The sequence below is a fragment of the Parambassis ranga genome, chromosome 24, assembly GCF_900634625.1.
Source record: "Parambassis ranga chromosome 24, fParRan2.1, whole genome shotgun sequence".
Taxonomy (NCBI): domain Eukaryota; kingdom Metazoa; phylum Chordata; class Actinopteri; family Ambassidae; genus Parambassis; species Parambassis ranga.
The window spans coordinates 739,403-758,366 of NC_041043.1; the positions used below are offsets into that span (position 1 = coordinate 739,403).

General features: G+C 39.4%; 1 protein-coding gene across 10 annotated transcripts in view; it reads right to left on the reverse strand.

Moving 5' to 3' along the window:
• LOC114429164 (DNA (cytosine-5)-methyltransferase 3A-like) overlaps positions 1–18,964 on the reverse strand; it is a 62,656-nt gene that overhangs the window by 3,220 nt on the left and 40,472 nt on the right. For 4 of the 10 annotated variants that reach the window (XM_028398037.1, XM_028398046.1, XM_028398036.1 and 1 more), the window contains 17 exons: positions 15,509–15,712; positions 14,916–15,074; positions 14,644–14,751; positions 14,337–14,484; positions 14,114–14,257; positions 13,950–13,994; positions 13,247–13,326; positions 12,351–12,463; positions 11,605–11,788; positions 10,189–10,273; positions 9,927–10,072; positions 9,749–9,839; positions 9,508–9,656; positions 9,297–9,382; positions 9,111–9,216; positions 8,790–8,908; positions 368–4,446 (listed from right to left, as the gene is read on the reverse strand). In XM_028398037.1, coding sequence (XP_028253838.1) covers positions 4,305–4,446; positions 8,790–8,908; positions 9,111–9,216; positions 9,297–9,382; positions 9,508–9,656; positions 9,749–9,839; positions 9,927–10,072; positions 10,189–10,273; positions 11,605–11,788; positions 12,351–12,463; positions 13,247–13,326; positions 13,950–13,994; positions 14,114–14,257; positions 14,337–14,484; positions 14,644–14,751; positions 14,916–15,074; positions 15,509–15,712 — 2,109 coding nt within the window. In that variant the 3' untranslated portion in view covers positions 368–4,304. Of the gene's footprint in view, positions 1–367; positions 4,447–8,789; positions 8,909–9,110; positions 9,217–9,296; positions 9,383–9,507; positions 9,657–9,748; positions 9,840–9,926; positions 10,073–10,188; positions 10,274–11,604; positions 11,789–12,350; positions 12,464–13,246; positions 13,327–13,949; positions 13,995–14,113; positions 14,258–14,336; positions 14,485–14,643; positions 14,752–14,915; positions 15,075–15,508; positions 15,713–18,964 lie in introns of those variants that run through there. The other 6 variants (XM_028398039.1, XM_028398044.1, XM_028398042.1 and 3 more) reach the window with 6 other exon arrangements.

An 18,964-nucleotide genomic window follows, 5' to 3' on the forward strand; every position in this document is an offset into this window, starting at 1 on the left:
TACATTATAAAGACATATGAACTATTAGCTTGCAAACGACAGTAAGTAAAACTGTTCTACAGCACAACATTGCAAGACCAGATTAAAACTTGGCATAATTAATGAGCAGTAAAACACAAAGAATGCCAGGCGAGGAAAGTCCCCCAAAACACCCATAGACCTTGAAGGGTTTTAACAGTGACACACAAAATCAATACAAAATCATAAAGTGTACTAAAAATCTTCAAGAAACTGAGTGTTACTGTGTTGATTTGATGTCAGCAAACTTCGGAGAGCTTCAACCCACATTAAAAAAAGGAACTTAAATAAGATGTTACAGTAAGACAACATATTGATGTATGGGTAAAAAAAGACAGAGCCTTAAGGCTAAATCACAAGAAACAGTCCTTTTTTATTCACTTTTCATTTCTTACATTGTTCAAGTACAAAGTTAAAATGCCTTTTTAATTAGTTCATATTCATACAAGAGTAAAATAATAATAGTGCCTTTTCAATACTACAACAAACTTAAATACAGTCATTGTAAAGACAAATTTGATTTATACTCCTAACAATATATTTTTCTTATTTTCAGATAAAATTTTAGCACCTTTTGAAACACCACCAGGTCCTCCTTTTTCCTAAAAGCTCATCTTTCATTTAGTCCATGAGATGAGCGTCTGCATGCGCCACGGCGTCGTGTTTGTAGGTGTTGTGCATGTCTTTTTCTGTGTGAGCGTCGGTAACAGTGTCTTGTGTGTGTGTTTGTTGTGTGAATGTGTATCAGTGTTTAAAACAGCGCATCACTCAGCCTCAAAGCTATTGATAGGCGAACAGAAACGTCATCACCGTGTCACCCACCCATTTCAAAGTGTCGACTCTCTTCCTCATGCTTTTGTCCCACGTCACTCTCAGACAGAAACATGTTGAATTAACACCGGAAAACTAAAATCTAATTTCTAATTTCACATTTTGTATAGTTGAGTTCTGATTTGAGTAAAATTGTATTATTCCAGTCTGTACACAGATACTATTAGCATGCTAACACACAAACAATTATTACAGAATGAAAACAGGTTCGCACTTAGCAGACAAAATGTGAGCATCCACAGTATACTGTTAGAACCTGGAAGGGGGTCAGTTAAAAAAGCAGAATCACCCTCAACAGTCGCCATTGTTGCTACACAGCAGAAAGGGTGAGAATTTTAAAACTAGCAAAAATGGCGGCATCAGAAACTGCATCTATTGTTTTTGAAACAGTAAACAGTTTATTTTTCTCTAAGTGCCGTCCCCTTGTTGTCAAGATAAGAGCTATCTGTGGGTTAATTTAGCAAAACTAGAAGCTAAAAGTAGTCTGGTAGAAAATGTTACAAATTATGTTGCCATGTTACAGCATTACCTTGTTAAAACTCACAAGCATCGAAGTAAACAGTGTACACTGCACCAATGGGAGTGCAATGTTAGCATGCTAACATTTGGTATTTAACAAAAGTGACATGAATAATTGACAGTGAATGATCAGCCATTTTGGAAGTCGCCACAGTCACATGTCAATCAGATCAACTAACCACGGGAGGACACCAATATGTAAAAGTTAGCAAGTAGCAATTAGCATGTTCTTTACAGTCATTGTAAGACATTTAACACATTTAAAACACACCTATGACTGGTAGCTGTTTCCCACAGGTTGCTGATTGGTCTAAATGTCAAGAGGTTTGGAAACCAGTATGTTCAGCAATTCCAAAACAAACGCTGTGTTTTGCTGCAACTACAACAATGCCAGTGTTATTTCAACTCATCTCTGGTCTGAGAGCGTTGTGCAGCACGTCGGTCCAACAATTTCTTCTGGCATTCATGGGTACAATAGAACAAGTCACTATACTAACTGTAATATATGCTTTCTCGAGCCTCTCTCTCTCCCCTACAGGCTGAGACTGAACTGAACTGAGCACCAACCTGGAACAGTACACACACACAATAACAGATTATTATTGTAATTATTATTACCATTATTATTATTATCATTACTCCCTAATCTAACATGGAATCAGAAATTACACTGACTGACTGACATGCAGCACCCGGGGGGGTGGGGTGTGGTGGGGTAGGGTCAGGGATATCAGATGGGGTGGTGGGGTTTCAGGAGCACCAAGCGACGCGGGGTGATGATGTCACACCCGGCAGCGCCGTGGGGAAGCCTGATGGCAACAGGCGGCCGGCGAGAACACAGTGCGTGTGTGTGCATGTGCTGATGTTTTGTAGCGACGGAGCAGTAAAAGCGTGAATGTCAGCACTGTGTTCCCAGCAAGTGTGTGTGTGTGTGTATATATATATATATATATATATATATATATATATATATATATGTGTGTGTGTGTGTGAGAGACCTGCAAAAGCACTGTAAAAAAGAGCAGTTTTAAAAAGCACCTCAAGGTTGGTTGTATAAACAGAGAGAGTAAACATGATGGAAAAAAACCTGAAGCTGCTGGTAACTGTTGGTTTGAGAGAGTTTTTTGTGTGTCTTTGTGTTTGTGTGAGCGCAAAGACTGCATGTGTCCAGTTGTTAGCTGGTATATTCTGAGGAAGGTCAGAGGATCGGAAGGTGTCGCCTGAGGACTAAAAGCACCAGACTGAAATGTATTTTTCAGAGACAGCCCTGTCAAAATAAAACACACACACACAGGGGTGTTTTTCATAGTGTTGATGACCAACTGTTTTCTTTAAGAGCTGGGTTTATCCCAGCATGCATTGGGGGGAAAAAAGGCAAAAGAATCACCCACGACAGGTCGTATAATCCTGTGTGAAGTATTGTGTTGGAAGTATCTGTTACTTATACAGGGCTATCTGTTTCAGTCATTGGAAGTAGAAAACCAGCATAGTGTCTATAGAGTAAAGGTCTACCTCTGGTTTTTAGTGGACGTCGCTGCAGTAATATAACTGGAGGACATTTTGGAGCATGGCAGCTGGAGGCCTGGTGGACGAGTCACCTTTTAACCAGATAAATAAAGGGCGACACTACAGCTGAGGCACACGAGAAGCTGACAGTACATTAAATGCTGCTGTGTTTTAGCCGACAGGAGCTGCTCTGCAGGCAGAAATAATCATACAAGATGATGTTAAACCTGACATTTTATATGAAAAATACTCATTTCAGAAAGCAGTGTAGAAGTAGACAGTACTTTTTATATTTATTGGCATATTTTATGTACTAAAAATAAGCATTAGTTTCACTGCTGTGTTTCGATCTCTGATAACTAGTAGTAGCACTTTCTCCACCAACAATGTGATATATGTGTTGCAACGATCTATGATACACATGTGCACAATCAATCAATATCTGGCATGAAGTCAGGTGCTATATTATTTCATATAGTGCCTTCCTCATTATTTAATGAAACCACAGCCACATCTGACATTGACTGTGTGTTGATGCTTCTGCCCACAGGAGGGCGCCCTACATTCAGAGGAGGTAGGGAGATTATGTCCTAATATAACCTAAGTATCCTTCCTTCCAGTATTTTATATTTTGTGCCACACACTGACAACATTTAATCCAGTCAGGTCAGGTTTACACATGGAATTATTTGTACCAACAGAGCAGCTCCTCCTTTAGAAAACATGCATCTGATTACGTGTTGAGAAAAAGGCTTTACATCTGTCTATAAACTCTGCCTCCGATCACTATGAATTAGTCTGGTTAAACAAAACTGCAGCGACTGAAACAACTGGAGACTGTTCAGTCTCCAAGAGCACCAAAAACTGTTGTAAAAGTGTTGTATTAAAGTGGCACCATTTGGAGTGTATCACTGCCTGACCAGCACCAAGAGCATTAACTGGTGTGTGTGTGTGTGTGTGTATGTGTATGTGTGTGTGTTCTGTAATACACCAGCAGCACTGTCACCACACATGATTACATTTACTGTTAGGAGAGATTCATTGGTGTGTTGATGTACTCAGAGAGATATTAAAAACAAGGGTTAGTCTGGCGCCCCCTGGAGGTTTGAGCTCCAGCTGACTATACGACACAGTAGTAAAGCCGAAGACATCAGTTTCAAGGTCGGACAGGAAGTTTGTGTATGAAGATTTACAGTACAGAAACCCTGCACCCGTTTGTGTGTGAGGGTGTGTGTGTAAATCAGCAAGGTAGCACCAGGGGACTTAGGTCAGCCAGTGGTCTACATGGGATCTAGGGAAGCAGTCCTTTACAGTGAGCATGTGTGTATGTGTGTATGTGTGTGTGGTATATGTCCAGTCAACCTTCATGTACTTGCTGTGTGTAGTTTTTTACTGTGTGTGTGAGAGAGAGAGAGAAAGTTGGTGTGTGACTAGTTGCAGGCGAAGTACTCTTTGAGCGGGGCGAAGAGGTGCCTGATGACGGGGACACTCCAGGATCGTCCCAGCAGCCGCTGCCGTGCTAAACGACTCATGTTGGACACGTCAGTGTAGTGGACGGGGAAACCAAAGACCCTGGAAAACAGCAGAGAATTAATTATTTTAATAAATGAAGAACACATGAAAAAAAAAGGTTTTCTGACAATTTATTCGCAAATATAGGGACCACTGTAATCTGAGGACGTAACTGGAGGATGTCATCACAACCTAAATGTACTATTACAATTTAAAATGAAACTCGTTTTATGTGCCAAAATGGACAAAGACGAAAACTAAATCTGCACAAGATGAATTCAGAAACTGCAAAAACAATAACTATAATAATAACTATACTATACTATTATAATAATATTATTAAAAAATAATAAATGAAAAAGAAAAATCACATAAAATCTTGATAGATAAATGAGTAAATGTGAGTAAAATACAAACTTGTGGGGAGTAATTTTAGGTAAACACATTACAGTGTGAATCATAGTGACTAAAGAAGAGTGACACTGTGCTGAGGTCAGGAAAGAGGTTTGAGGTTTGAGGTTTGATGTCAGGAAAGACAAAAAAACTAAAAATATCCAATATTAACAGTCATCATTCATGATCACACAATTAGTCAAGAAAACAACGTTCTGCTTAATTGAGGGTTTAAACATGGAACAGTATGATTATAGAAGTAAATAAAATATCTGGATTTTTAAAGTTTGTCACTGTGAGACAGTGACACATTAACAGTGTCATGATGAAAGAAGACAGGTTGCAGTTACTACATGTTTTATTTATTTCTGGAGAAGATCTAGAGCTAAAACCAGTGGTGGAGGAAGTACCGAAGCTTGGTACTTAAGTAAAAGTACAAATAACCAGCAAAATATATACTATATTCAACAATCCTACTTAACCCTCAGGCGTCACTTTAATTTACTACCCTTTTGTGTCATTAGGGGACAAAAAAGTCCACTTCCAGAAAACTGCTATAAAAAATTAACAGATTAATATTTTTTCTTACTTTTTTCTGCATAAATATGTTAAACAACTTCAGCCCTGCTCAAAACTACCAAACATTAAATCATTTTGAGGAATTTAACCCTTTAAATGCCAGTTTGATTACTTGATGTCACAGTAATTTTTTTATGAAGAAAACACAAAAAATGAGTTATTTTCCACAAAACAGAAGTTAGGTGGCTGAGGCATTATTTTTATATCTGTCATGGATAGGTCAAAGATTAGCCAAAATATTGAGTTTAATGCATTATTAGTTTTTGTGTAGCAGCAGTTTTAAAATTTACTACCCTTTTGTGTCATTAGGGGACAAAAAAGTCCTCTTCCAAAAAACTGCTATAAAAAATTAACAGATTAATATTTTTTCTTACTTTTTTCTGCATAAATATGTTAAACAACTTCAGCCCTGCTCAAAACTACCAAACATTAAATCATTTTGAGGAATTTAACCCTTTAAATGCCAGTTTGATTACTTGATGTCACAGTAATTTTTTTATGAAGAAAACACAAAAAATGAGTTATTTTCCACAAAACAAAAGTTAGGTGGCTGAGGCATTATTTTTATATCTGTCATGGATAGGTCAAAGATTAGCCAAAATATTGAGTTGATGCATTATTAGTTTTTGTGTAGCAGCAGTTTAAAATGGTATTTTCCACTTAGGGCCCATTAACTCCTATTATAATACTACATTTTTTAATATCATAACTATAACAACATATAACCATGCATTTCTTGATGTAAGGGTTTCATTTTTGAAAAAAATAGTTAAATTTGACATTTTCTACTGTTCACCACTAAAATCAGCCATTAACCCATTATATTCCTATGCATAAAATCCTTGTGTTTTGCAGATGTGTTTTGGATTGTGTTCAGTAGGCTGTTTTAAGTGTGTGTGCATGTGTTTGTACATGTGTGTATGTGTCCATGTGTGTGCATACGTGTGTGTGTGTGTGGTGTGTGTGTGTGTGTATGCATGCATCTGTGTGCTGTTTCATGTGTCTTTGCAGTAGTCATTGTTGGTGTTAAAACTTATGTATGTAATGTCTGATGAAGTTACTTCAGTATATACCATTCACAGACAGTCTTTCAAGTAAACAAAAATATGCCCCCTTCCATTTTTGAAAAAAATAGTTAAATTTGACATTTTCTACTGTTCAGCACTAAAATCAGCCATGAACCCATTATATTGCTATGCATGAAATCCTTGTGATTTCATCATTTTTTGTGGTTGTGTTATTGCGCTTAGTAGGCTGTTTTAAGTGTGTGTGCGTGCATGTGTGCATGCATGTGTGTGTGTGTGCATGTGTGTGTGTTTGCCGTTTCATGTGTTTTTGTAGTATGTATGTTGACCTTGTAAAGCTTGTAATGTCTGATGAAGTTTCTGCAGTACACTGTCACAAACAGCCACAAACGCACTCTTTGAAGTACACAAAAACATGCCCCCCCACCTCTTCCTACTGCACTTCAAGGAGGTCAATGTGGAGAAAACACAAACAGCAGTTAGCCAGCAGCACCTGGCTGCAGTCCTGGCGTCCAGACTCCTCTTTTTCTGGATGTTTCACTTCCCTGAATCTCTCTAGCAGTTACAGGCAGCATCATTTCATCCTGAGCCTCTTCCACATAGAAACACCATCTTCATCTTGCTCCTTGGTTGTCACAGAAACAAAATTATGTTTTCTTCACCTTGACACATTGAAGGGGGCATGTTTTTGTTTACTTGAAAGAGTGTTTGTATGTCTGTAGATGGTATATACTGAAGTAACTTCATCAGACATTACATACATAAGTTTTAACACCAACAATGACTACTGCAAAGACACATGAAACAGCACACAGATGCATGCATACACACACACACACACACACACCACACACACACGTATGCACACACATGGACACATACACACATGTACAAACACATGCACACACACTTAAAACAGCCTACTGAACACAATCCAAAACACATCCACAAAACACAAGGATTTTATGCATAGGAATATAATGGGTTAATGGCTGATTTTAGTGGTGAACAGTAGAAAATGTCAAATTTAACTATTTTTTTCAAAAATGAAACCCTTACATCAAGAAATGCATGGTTATATGTTGTTATAGTTATGATATTAAAAAATGTAGTATTATAATAGGAGTTAATGGGCCCTAAGTGGAAAATACCATTTTAAACTGCTGCTACACAAAAACTAATAATGCATCAAACTCAATATTTTGGCTAATCTTTGACCTATCCATGACAGATATAAAAATAATGCCTCAGCCACCTAACTTTTGTTTTGTGGAAAATAACTCATTTTTTGTGTTTTCTTCATAAAAAATTACTGTAACATCAAGTAATCAAACTGGCATTTAAACGGTTAAATTCCTCAAAATGATTTAATGTTTGGTAGTTTTGAGCAGGGCTGAAGTTGTTTAACATATTTATGCAGAAAAAAGTAAGAAAAAATATTAATCTGTTAATTTTTTATAGCAGTTTTTTGGAAGTGGACTTTTTTGTCCCCTAATGACACAAAAGGGTAGTAAATTTGTTTCACCATGTTCTGGTGATGTATTTGAAAAATTTAAATTGGAATTCTAAAATGTGTCTAGAGAGAGTCTTTGTTACAAAAAATTGTGCCATATGCACCAACACAGATAAAATGGTGGCCAGGTAAAGAGGCAAAAATTACCCAAATGGACAAAAAAGTCCCCAATGACGCCCGAGGGTTAAGTAAAAGTCTTAAGTGTTACTTATAAATGTACTTAAAGTAATAAATGTAGAGGTACTCACACACCGATATATATTATTGATTTCCATTGCAAAGGATATCTGAACAGGTTAAAATAATCAAAGAAATCATCTTAAAATTAAAATGGACAATGTGTAGTTAATTTACATTTTTTAGTACAGAAATCTTTGAAATGTACCCAGAACCAGCTATGGACAGGTCTGTGTGTCATGAGGCAGGCTGTGGGCATCACGTGAACAGAGAGGCTGCTAATAAAAAACAGGCATTCACCATTTTTACTGTATAAGTATTCCTGCTGTAGATTAATGTTATGATTAATGTTAATCAGACATTAAAGGATGGATTTGTGTTAGCAGACAGCAGCTAACTGGTTAGCTAACTGAGCCAGAGCACTGGCATCATGACTGAGGCTCATTATAGAAACACAGCTGGCAGCGAAACACCACCTCCATGCAGAGTCTGACCTCACATCAGTCCAGCACTGTATTCATAAAATGTAACAAGTAACTACAACACTGTAGAAATGTAGTGGAGTAGAAAGTACAGATAATAGCTGCAAAATGTAATGGCGTAAATATATGCACTATTATTTTTACTTAAGTAAAGTAACAAAGTACAAATACTTTCCACCACTGGTTAAAACACAAACAAGCACAATCACTGAGAGCACACACACAGCACTGTACCTTTCCATCTCAGTACACCAGAGGATGTCCTCCTTGTTGTCCATTATGACAGGGAAATGCTCGTCTTTCCCCTGCTTCACAGAGTTGGAGCGTGTCGTTATCGTACGCAACTTCTCAAACTGGAATTAGCATCCAGAACCATACGCACACCCAACAGACAGATACAGACAAACAAACACACACATGCCTTTTTTAATCCTACTACACCTACTCTCCACATTTCTATAATACATAACCACAAAATAAAAACAACAGAATGTTTCAAAGATCATCTATTAACAAAATAAATATACAAATACACTCACACACACACACACTCACAGGTTGAACACGGGATACCTTTGCTGTACGGCCATGCTCCAGGCACTCTTGTAGGTCCAGCTTGTCATTAGCCATCGGTGTCAGAGGTCTGCAGAAACCACGTAAACTGAATTAAAAGTTATGATCCTAAATGAACAGAGCATGTAACTTGTGTGTGTGTGCGTGTATGTGTGTGTGTTGTATCACCTGGACATTCCTGGCAGGTTTCCCCAGAAATAGCGTGCGCGGTGTGCAGCTGAGACCTCCTTGGCATCGATCATGACTGGGTTACACTGAAGACGAAGAGCAGGGTTACTTCCTGTTTTATTTGTCTATATGTGACATTATATGTTCCAGGAAAATACATTGTGTCTTTTTTATGCCACTGTGTTGTGTTGTGGGACTTTGCTTGTTCTACCTCTAGAAATCGGGAGATGTCCCGTTTGTCGCTGACTCCCATAGCCACTACATTCTCAAACAGCCAGAAGAATGGCCGCTCATCGCCCGGTTTTGGTCGCGCCTCATGCAGAAGGCGGTAAAACTCAAAAAACAACCGCCCAGTTCCCTCTGTGAGAAGATAAAGAAATTCAGCTTTTTAAAAACATCCACAAATTAAAGAAAAACAACAGACTTTCATTGATTATAACACCAAGTCTCACCATAAAGGCCTTTTCTTGCAGGGTTGACAATGGACAAGTCGTTGCAGGGGCTGCCTCCGATCACCAGGTCAAAGGGGCCCCACTCTTCGATCTGATGGTGAAAAACAACAGCAGGAGTTAAATCCAGCACACAGGACAGACATCTTTGCTTTACTTAAGATGAGAATATTTCACTTACATGTTTGTGAGTTACATTGCGTACGTCTCCCACGTACATGATGCGTCCCTGGTGTCTGACCATGCCGACAGTGATGGAGTCTTCGCACACTTCAGATGCCACATACTTATCCACCTGGATGCCCAAATCCTTCAGCACCAGCAGACCTGAACAAATTATAAATTAAAATCATACTTTAGAAGTCAATTATAAAATAGCTTAAATCAAATAATTTGGTTTAAATAATTTGCCTCCTAATCAACAGTTATGATTACAAAAATACCTGTGGCAATGCCATCAAACAGGGAGAGGACTCTGATTGGTTGCCTCTTCTCTGCTGCCACTGGATGATACAACTTGGCTGGTTCCTAAGATAAAGAAAGAAAAAAGACACTCATGAGAAGTTGATAATATCACTTAAATGACTGACTGAGATCATTGTAGGTTGCTTTGCTATCACTCTTCTGTCCATTTCATCCCAAACCAGCTCCTAAGGTCATTCTGTCATGATTTGAATTTGTTTTGTGTCATTATCTTGTTTTAGGATGAACCTCTGACCAAATAGATGCATACCATAGGGTACTGCATGATGCTGCAGAATGCTTTGGTAGCCATTTTTTGGTTCATGGTACCTCCCACACTGTACAAGTCACCGACAGCCCCAGACCATCATGCTTCCTCCTTCATGTTTGATAGTTGATGTCACACACTTGAGGAGCCATCCTTTCACCTACTCGACCGTGTACAAAAATCCTGCGTGATGAACCGAAGATTTCAAGTTTTGATTCATCAGTCCATCACTTCCAGTTTTCAGTAGTCCATTGGCAGTGATTTTTTCCTATTCTGACATCTTAGTCATGGCTTTCTTGCTGCAACTTGATAGTTCAAAACTACAACTTAAAGTCTTCTCTTCAGTTGAAACTGAGATCAGCTTACTGCGACCACTATTTAGTTGTGCTTGAAGCGCCTATCGCCTGTGAGCCACCTATCACACAAGCTATTGACTCTCAGAAACTTCACTTCTTTTGTGACTTTAGGTCTGCCAGACCTCTTCCAGACTTCTGACACCTTGATCTTCACATTTTCGCTGTAGGTAAGACGTACATGTGATGGTCTGTCTCTCTTTTTAACATTTTTATAGCAACACACAAATAATGACGCAGAGTATATTTTTCCATGAAAAAGTATTGTATAATTCTGAAATGTACATTATTCCTCAGTTTTGGGTAACCTGACCTCTTTTTAACCTCTGGCAGCTCACCTATTCATTGGACCAAAACTGCTTTAATTTTCAATAAAACAGTTGGGTTGTTAAAACCTTCGACCAGTAGTGTACATGGAGACTTAAAAGCTGAAAAGCCCCAGCCCCCAGTGATCCACAGTGCTGGTAGGATGCAGTGTCTGAATTGAGCTGAAATGTCTGCTCCTAAAAAAGCAGTATTATGAAGTCAATCATCATTTTAAAGCAGATTTAATGAGGTGTCCTGGTTGTTATCAGTCATACCACACAACTCTAATGTTCCCATCTACAGGCTGATTACAGCTGGGGAACATTTGTCACATAATTCCCCACTCTCCATAATGTGTTCATAAAGCATTAATGCATCACAAGTGATTGCAATTAAACATTAAACACTGGGTTGATATTCCTAACAGCACTTCTTGGCAATGAAGTTCTGAGTGTCTGAGAGAGACTTACGAATTCTTGTTCGTGGTTGTTGGCGAAGAAGTGCTGTAGCCTGCGGGGCCAGTCATCCCGTCGCCGCAGCAACCCGTAGGCGCTCTGGGGTCCACACATGTAGCAGTTCCAGGGATCTTCTTTGATGGCCGCCGCAGCGGAGCCAGCACCCACCAACAGGTCCACACACTCCACACAGAAACACCTGCCCACCCAACAACACACAGCGAGTAATCATGAAGGCAAAGCAGCAACATCCAGGGCCAAAAAAGCTGCCGTTCCTCAAGTGGCCACTTGAGGGCGCCTCCAAAACTGAAGCAATTTTTATAGACCTCCAAGTCAAAAATGTCTGTTTTGGTCCTGATAATTTCTCTGTTTTCTCTATTTTCATTTAAGTTTTTTTATTAAGACTTAAGCTTATGCACAATTAAGAGTGGAAAGTATTCAAATCGAGGTCTGTGGGTTTTCTTGAGTAACCCGATCATTTCTAAAAAGATTGTATATTTTTGGCATCTTGATCTCTGCTGTGTTTGCATGAGGAGGCCAGAGGCCAGAAGCCAAAATCAACTGTGTACTCTGTATTCAAATAAATAAATCTGTTCCATGTGAGCTGGTTGCCAATAGAAAGAGCCATAAATTATATTTTAGACATTTATGGGTAAATTGTTTCTGTAAATGTGAAATCCAAAACCTCATCCTTGCCACTTAAAGGAGCTGCTGCTTGCCAATCCCAGACTCAACCCTATACACACAGCACTGTTACTGACCGACAGCAGTTGTTGTTGCCACACATGAGCACTTCCCTGCCTCCACAGCAGATGGTGCAGTAGGACTGATAGCCGTCGTCGTCGTACTGATAGGCGCACTCCAGAAACGAGTTCTGCCAAAAGAACAAAACAGGATCAGGAGAAGACCACTGAGGGTGCGTTTATGTATACACCATGTCGGAATTCAGCTTATTTTTGTGTGCCAGTGAAATATCTCAGATCGTCAATATTTAACCAACAATATTTTTAACACTGTCAAAACAGCTAACAGCTAAGAATTGCCTTCAGGGGAAACACCACTGACTGTTTAAGTAATCTATCAATAGAAAATGTCATTTTGACATTTTCTGGTTCCAGGTTCAAAAGTCACAATTTCAGACTCAAATCCATCCATTAAAAAAACCAAAACCACAATAAAAATAGTCATTACAGAGTTATAAACTTGTAAACATGGGCCAAGTTTCAAAGACTGGGGTGCTTTACATGTGTTGGGGTCTGATCGCTGCCAAAACATGTATGACCTGCCAATAAGACGTCCCTTTGATTCACTATTACTGACACATTTGGTTTCAATATCACAACCTAAGCAGATGTTTTCAATATGTGAATTTCATACAGTACTGTAGAGATGGTTTAGGCACTTTAGATTCCTGTTCGTCACACTGAACCATCAGGAAGCCGTCTGATTGGTCCTAACTTCTTTCTACAGCACGACAATGATATATACACAGAGTCATGGAGAACTATCTACAGCCACAAGAAGAAGCCTCTGTTCACTTCATCCTGGAGCCAGTCTGGATGATATTGATTATACTGTAGATCTGTTATACACTTTAGTACAATGTCACACATAAAAATACTGTTGAATTGTTGTGACATGAGAACAAGGTTCTTACTTTGCAGCCCTGGCACATTGCTCCTACAAAAAGAGGATGCTCCAGAGAGACGTTGAGGCTTCCGCAGGAGATGCAGATATCTGAACAAGCAAACACAGATGTCACATAAGATGAATATCCAACAGTTACCTACTCTGTCCAGCTCATAGATTACATTTAGTTATATGTTTTTACTGACTTTCTAAACCCCAAAACTTGCTGGTTTTACGGTTTAATCAGAAAAACTGACATAATTGCAGCTTGCTAGTCTAACACTTTGTACAAATTAGTTTCTACAAAGAACATTGTGAGTCTGAACTCCCAGCTCAACTAGGAAGCCAAGACCGACTCACTTGTCACCAGCAGTCACATGACCACAGCTCAGGAAGAGATGAGGTAGAATAGAGTAAAAAGTTATGTGTTGTAAAAATGCAAATGTAAATTGCGCTACAGCATTTGGAGCTCCAATGCTCGACCTTGACCTACAATACATAAACTCATTAAAGGACTGTAAGATCATTAAATCTAAAAAAACTTTAAGCTTCACTGTGTTTAAAATTGTGTTCCTTTGGAGTGTTAATTGCCCAATAATAGTATAGCAATACAAATGTCAAATGCAATAGAAGAAAAGATGAGAATGAAATCAAACGTATAAAATAAAACACATTTACAGTATTTCTTGTAGACTTTTGTCTGATATACCTTTGATTTAAGTTGCTTTTACCTTCTATATTCCTGGTCTTCTTCTTGATCTCATATATGAGTCGCTCTGAAAACAACACATTCAAAAACATTACTTTAAATAAATAAAGACTTTTTTTAAAGGACATCTTCTGACACTAGTATATAAAAGTTTGAAGCAGGTCCCGCTGAAACGCTTGTGTTTACCTCTAGTCCCTTCGTCGATCACTTCTCTGATCTTTCCTTTCTCGGCTGAGGCCTTGCGTGGTTTCTTTGCGGGTGGGGGCGTGTACGCCGCCTCAGGCTCCACCCACATCTCTGGGTACACTTCTTTATATGGATTTTGTTCCTCTGTGGGTATAAGAAAGTGTTAAATAAGCAGATGTATGGAATACTGTGTATTATTGTGTGATCAGCGATGCTTGTATACCCTCTGGTGGGTCCAGTGATTGTGGACCAGCAGGCAGGAAGCCGGTCATGGCCCACTCTATCATCTCTCTGGTCTGAAGCTCCACCCCCTCTGCGTCGTCGCTTGCATCACAGGAAGGAACTGGCCTCCCTGCCCTCACGCTAGCCACCTAAACACAAAATAAACAGAGCGTTTACAGTTTGAAAATGACGATTATAGGAGTGACGGACCAAAATACATATAAAAAAGCATCTGGCTTGTTCCTGTATTTATACAATATTCTTCTATATTTTACAATAAATCTGATGTTTTATAGGTGCTACTGTACCTGCAGAGCCTCAAAGATGGCTTTCCGGTACATGGACTGTTTGTTGTAGGTTGGTTGGTGGAAGGCAGATAAGAAAGAGCTCAGGGGCATCAGCTTCTCTACACAAACCTAATAATAAGAAAAAAACAATCAGAAAAGAGAACTCAAAATGCTTGTTCAGGTTGACTTTAGGTCCCGTTTCATTCTTATTTGAATGAAAAAAATAACAATGAATGGCTACAAAAGCAGACATTTTATAGTAAAAGTTGTCTTGGAATAAATTAATAACTTACCACAGAAAATTTGCCGTCTCCAAACCACATCACCCAGCGAGTACCATCAGCAGCTCGACTCCGGCCACTCATCCACCAGGAGACAATCCTGCCGGGCCACCAGGAGAAACCTCGCAGCTTCCCAAACACCAGTGTCCCGATGCCAAAGCCCCGCCCATCCTGTTAGCACGCACAGAGCGTTTTCATTTACTAAAGAACACATTATTCAAAGCGCCAAAACAGTCAGTAATGAATCTTTTAGTTACATTATTTGTTTCTAAAGTCTAGAAGGGCTTTTAGTGACTGGAGAAACTGAGTCATCTTTCATAGCCAGCATCTTAAGGCTGACTGCATCACAGTAGCACAATAAGGCTGACTAATGCAGCCATTTTTTCCTGTTTGTGAATGTGAAGGACTCAACAGCCAGATTCTTTACACCAAACCTGTCCAAATATTTTTTGGATTTATTGTACGTTTACAAACATAACAAAGTCTCCACATGAGTGAATCAGCTGCAGCTGTCCGCGTTGCTAGGCAACAGTACCTGCACAGTTAAAATATTCTCTTTAAAAGATGTGACAAATGAATTGGAAGATAAAGTTATTACACCTCACCTGGTACTCTATCTCGCTGGGTGTGGCCTGTTCTCCCCTGGCAACTGGCTCTGGCGTCACAGCGACTGTTGGAGAGGCAGGGTCTGTGTGTTGTTGTGAAGGAGGAGGAGCTGGGCTGGCAGGCTCCTCCTCTTTGTGAAAGTCAGCCTCTGATAGGTCGTCCATCATGTTTATCTCCGCCTCTCTGTATGCCCGCCGCTCTGCCTGCGAAACAGGAACAAAAGAACTGTTAGAAATCTAAGTTATTATAATAATAAATTCTATCTGAACTGATATTGGGTTTAAACTTACTAGGGACACGTTTATTTTGTAAAAAACAAAATCTGCAAATACAGAAAGAAACAAGCCACTATAAATAACGCAGTGACTCTGAGCATTGGTTCTGAAAGCCGAACAACAATCCTTTGCGCTACATTCGATTTTCCAGTACCACAGAATTCCACATGTTTCCCTTGGGTAAAACACCAACACATCCACCACACATCCTCCTCCACTGGTGTTGATATGATTAGATAATAGATTACTCATTCAAGTCAAAATGACACATACGTTTTGTTCCTAACCAAAACAACAACTTCACAACTGTTCTACACACACAGACTGTCCCTCAAGGAGGCCTCACAATCTGATGTTTTTTGAGGTTCTTTCCAGCTGATGCCGTAGCCGGTCTATGTCAAAACCTTAAAGGAACAATCCTTTAATTGTTACTCTAAAACAGGAAGTGAGTGAAGAGTGAGGGTGCGGTGGGGAAACGGTTCAATGGGTTCAACTCGGGAAAAGAGAGAGAGAGAGTGAGAGGAGACAAAGAGTGAGCGAGTGAGCAAATAGGATTATATTATAAAACAGAACAATGTAAAACACCGAACAGGAAGTAGAGAGCAGATACTGTCGGGTGAAAGATTTTATTCTGCATGGTGTTATTATGTAGTGTGGGTCCACATATCTAGAAGTGTGTCCCTAACATGAAGTATTCATTCTTGTGTTTATTACTATATACATATTATTATAATGAGTTTTTATGAGTGTTTATGTGTAGTAAGTTTTATAGAAGATCAAAATAAGCCAGGTACACTGAATGTATTGAGATGTGTGGAATTTCCTTCTTCTCATAGACTTTGTAATTCAATTCCTCTGTCAGTTGTTTTCTGCTCTTTGGAGACAACTCTGGTTGATAGCAAGTTAAGGTTGTAAATCAGGATCTTGACAGAAAGAATGTATCCATCTCCTAGAATCAACTTTACAACGTGCCCCTCCCGCGAGTTTCTCTTCCTGGTCACTTTAGATCTGACCCACAGCATATGAGATTTCAGGACTGGAAGTGAACTTACATGGGGGAAGAGGTGTAAGCTTTTATGGCTCATCATAAAGTCACTCTCTTATGGGAAAGTGATCATTCCTGTGGGGGAAATTATGTTCAACCTGCTTATTATCAACAGAGTGGAATCCCCTGTTATTTCCTTCCTGTTTTTCTCCTGACTCTCAGGTTTAACCATTACCAAATAAGGTAATGGTTAAAGGTAAACTAAATAGCAGTTGAGCTGACCCCAATGGTGCAGAATTAAGGGAGGACATGTCATTTTATGGATCTCAAGATTGGATAAAAGGTGTTTGTAAACGAGGAGTATGTTGTTCTCCTGCCTTGATGCGGGACAACCCAGAGAGCTCTGTTCTGACTTCATACTTTTACCTAAAGGACAAAAAAAATCAGCAGCATGCATGTACGGAACCTTACTTTTTGAAGATAAGATTACAATGATATCTTATAAGGACCTATAGCCAGTTAGCTCACTGTGAAACCACAACATGAAATAAAATAAAAATACTAAAACGCAATCATACAAAATATTATCAATAAAAACACATTCAAGTCTCAAAGCAATGAAGCAATGAACTTTATTTAGCAACTTAGCTAAAAGACAAAAGTAGCATGGTGGAAAACTGAGCACTATGTAATAAAAAAAGAAACGGAAAAGTAAGAATAACCATGACCTCACTGGTTACTACACTGCTTGCTGCTCTACAGATTGAGATCCTATGACTCCACTGGAGCTGTTCCATGACCTAAAAAACATGTTACTACTGTAGAGAACCATTTGGCTGTCTTTAATAGAAAGTAACAAATACCGGTTAAACAACACGTTTATGTCATAGGACAGGACAAGGAAAGAAAGAGGGGAGATCAGCAGCATCCAAGTGGAAAAGACAGTAAAAGTAGTGTGAGTGTCAGGTCATGACAGTGCTGTCCTAAGTTTGACCCCCAAGGTGAGAAGGTTGCTTCTCCTCGCTCCTATTGACCTCTGACCTCATAAAATCCTAATCAGACTGTTACATGGATCATAGACAGACCACACACACAATAACACAGAGCAGCACACTCACACACTTATACACACTGTAAGGGAATCTCCATATGCTGTCACTCCATATGTCATTTCTAAATAATCTACATGGAAATGCTGCTGCAAAATGCTTTTTTATCTCCTTTTTTCTCTTAATTCTGTTTCTATGAAAAACGTGAAATATTGTTTTTGACCTTTTTATCAATTTTGGATCCAATAGCTGCAAGCGGCATTGCGGGCCCTCGCACACCTTGTGATCCGCAGGGCCATCGCATTCCCCTCTCCTATGTTCTCATCTCCTATGCTCTCCTCTCATTTCCAAACACGTACAACAAACACATTTTTACAAGACAAAGTTCCTGTTCCGGTGGCGCTATGACCGCATCATCCTATTAGCATATATATCTGTTCAGACTTAGGTCCATAGCAGTACTGTAAGATTTTGTCGACATTGCATAAAGTATGTTGGTGGTACTGAATAGTGTACTGGTACTGGTACTGGTAGTGAATTTCAGCTCAATTGGATGAAGTATGCGAGGCGTGAAAATTAATGAATATGTGTGCCAATTTTCATAATCCTGTGTCAAAATGGGCTAGAGGGGCTACGCGTTAGGGGGCGCTATAGAGCCATTTTCCCATGTGCGTTTCAAAAGTCAGCAAATTTCAAACTTTATCAGGTGAATGAATTTTTCTACCAAGTTTGGTGAGTTTTGGGGTATGTTAAGGTCTCCAAAAATGCGATCTTAGGGGGGGAAAGGAAAAAAAATGAAAGCTGCAAGCAGCATTGCGGGCCCTCGCGCACCTTGCGACCCGCGGGGCCATTGCAGTTTCCTGTCCTATACTCTCCTGTCCTATGCTCTCCTGTCCTCTCATTTCCAGAGACGTAGAACAAAAACATGTTTAAAAGACAAATTTCCTGCTGCCAGTAGGTGGCGCTATGACTGTGTCATCATATTAGCATATATAGCTGTTCAGACTCGGGTCCATAGCAGTACTGTAAGATTTTGTCCACATTGCATAAAGTATGTTGGTGGTACTGCAGAAAATACAGTGTTTCTTTGTAATGGCAAATGGTCCACGCCCCCACCACACCGTAAAGCTGGATCCATACTCCGCG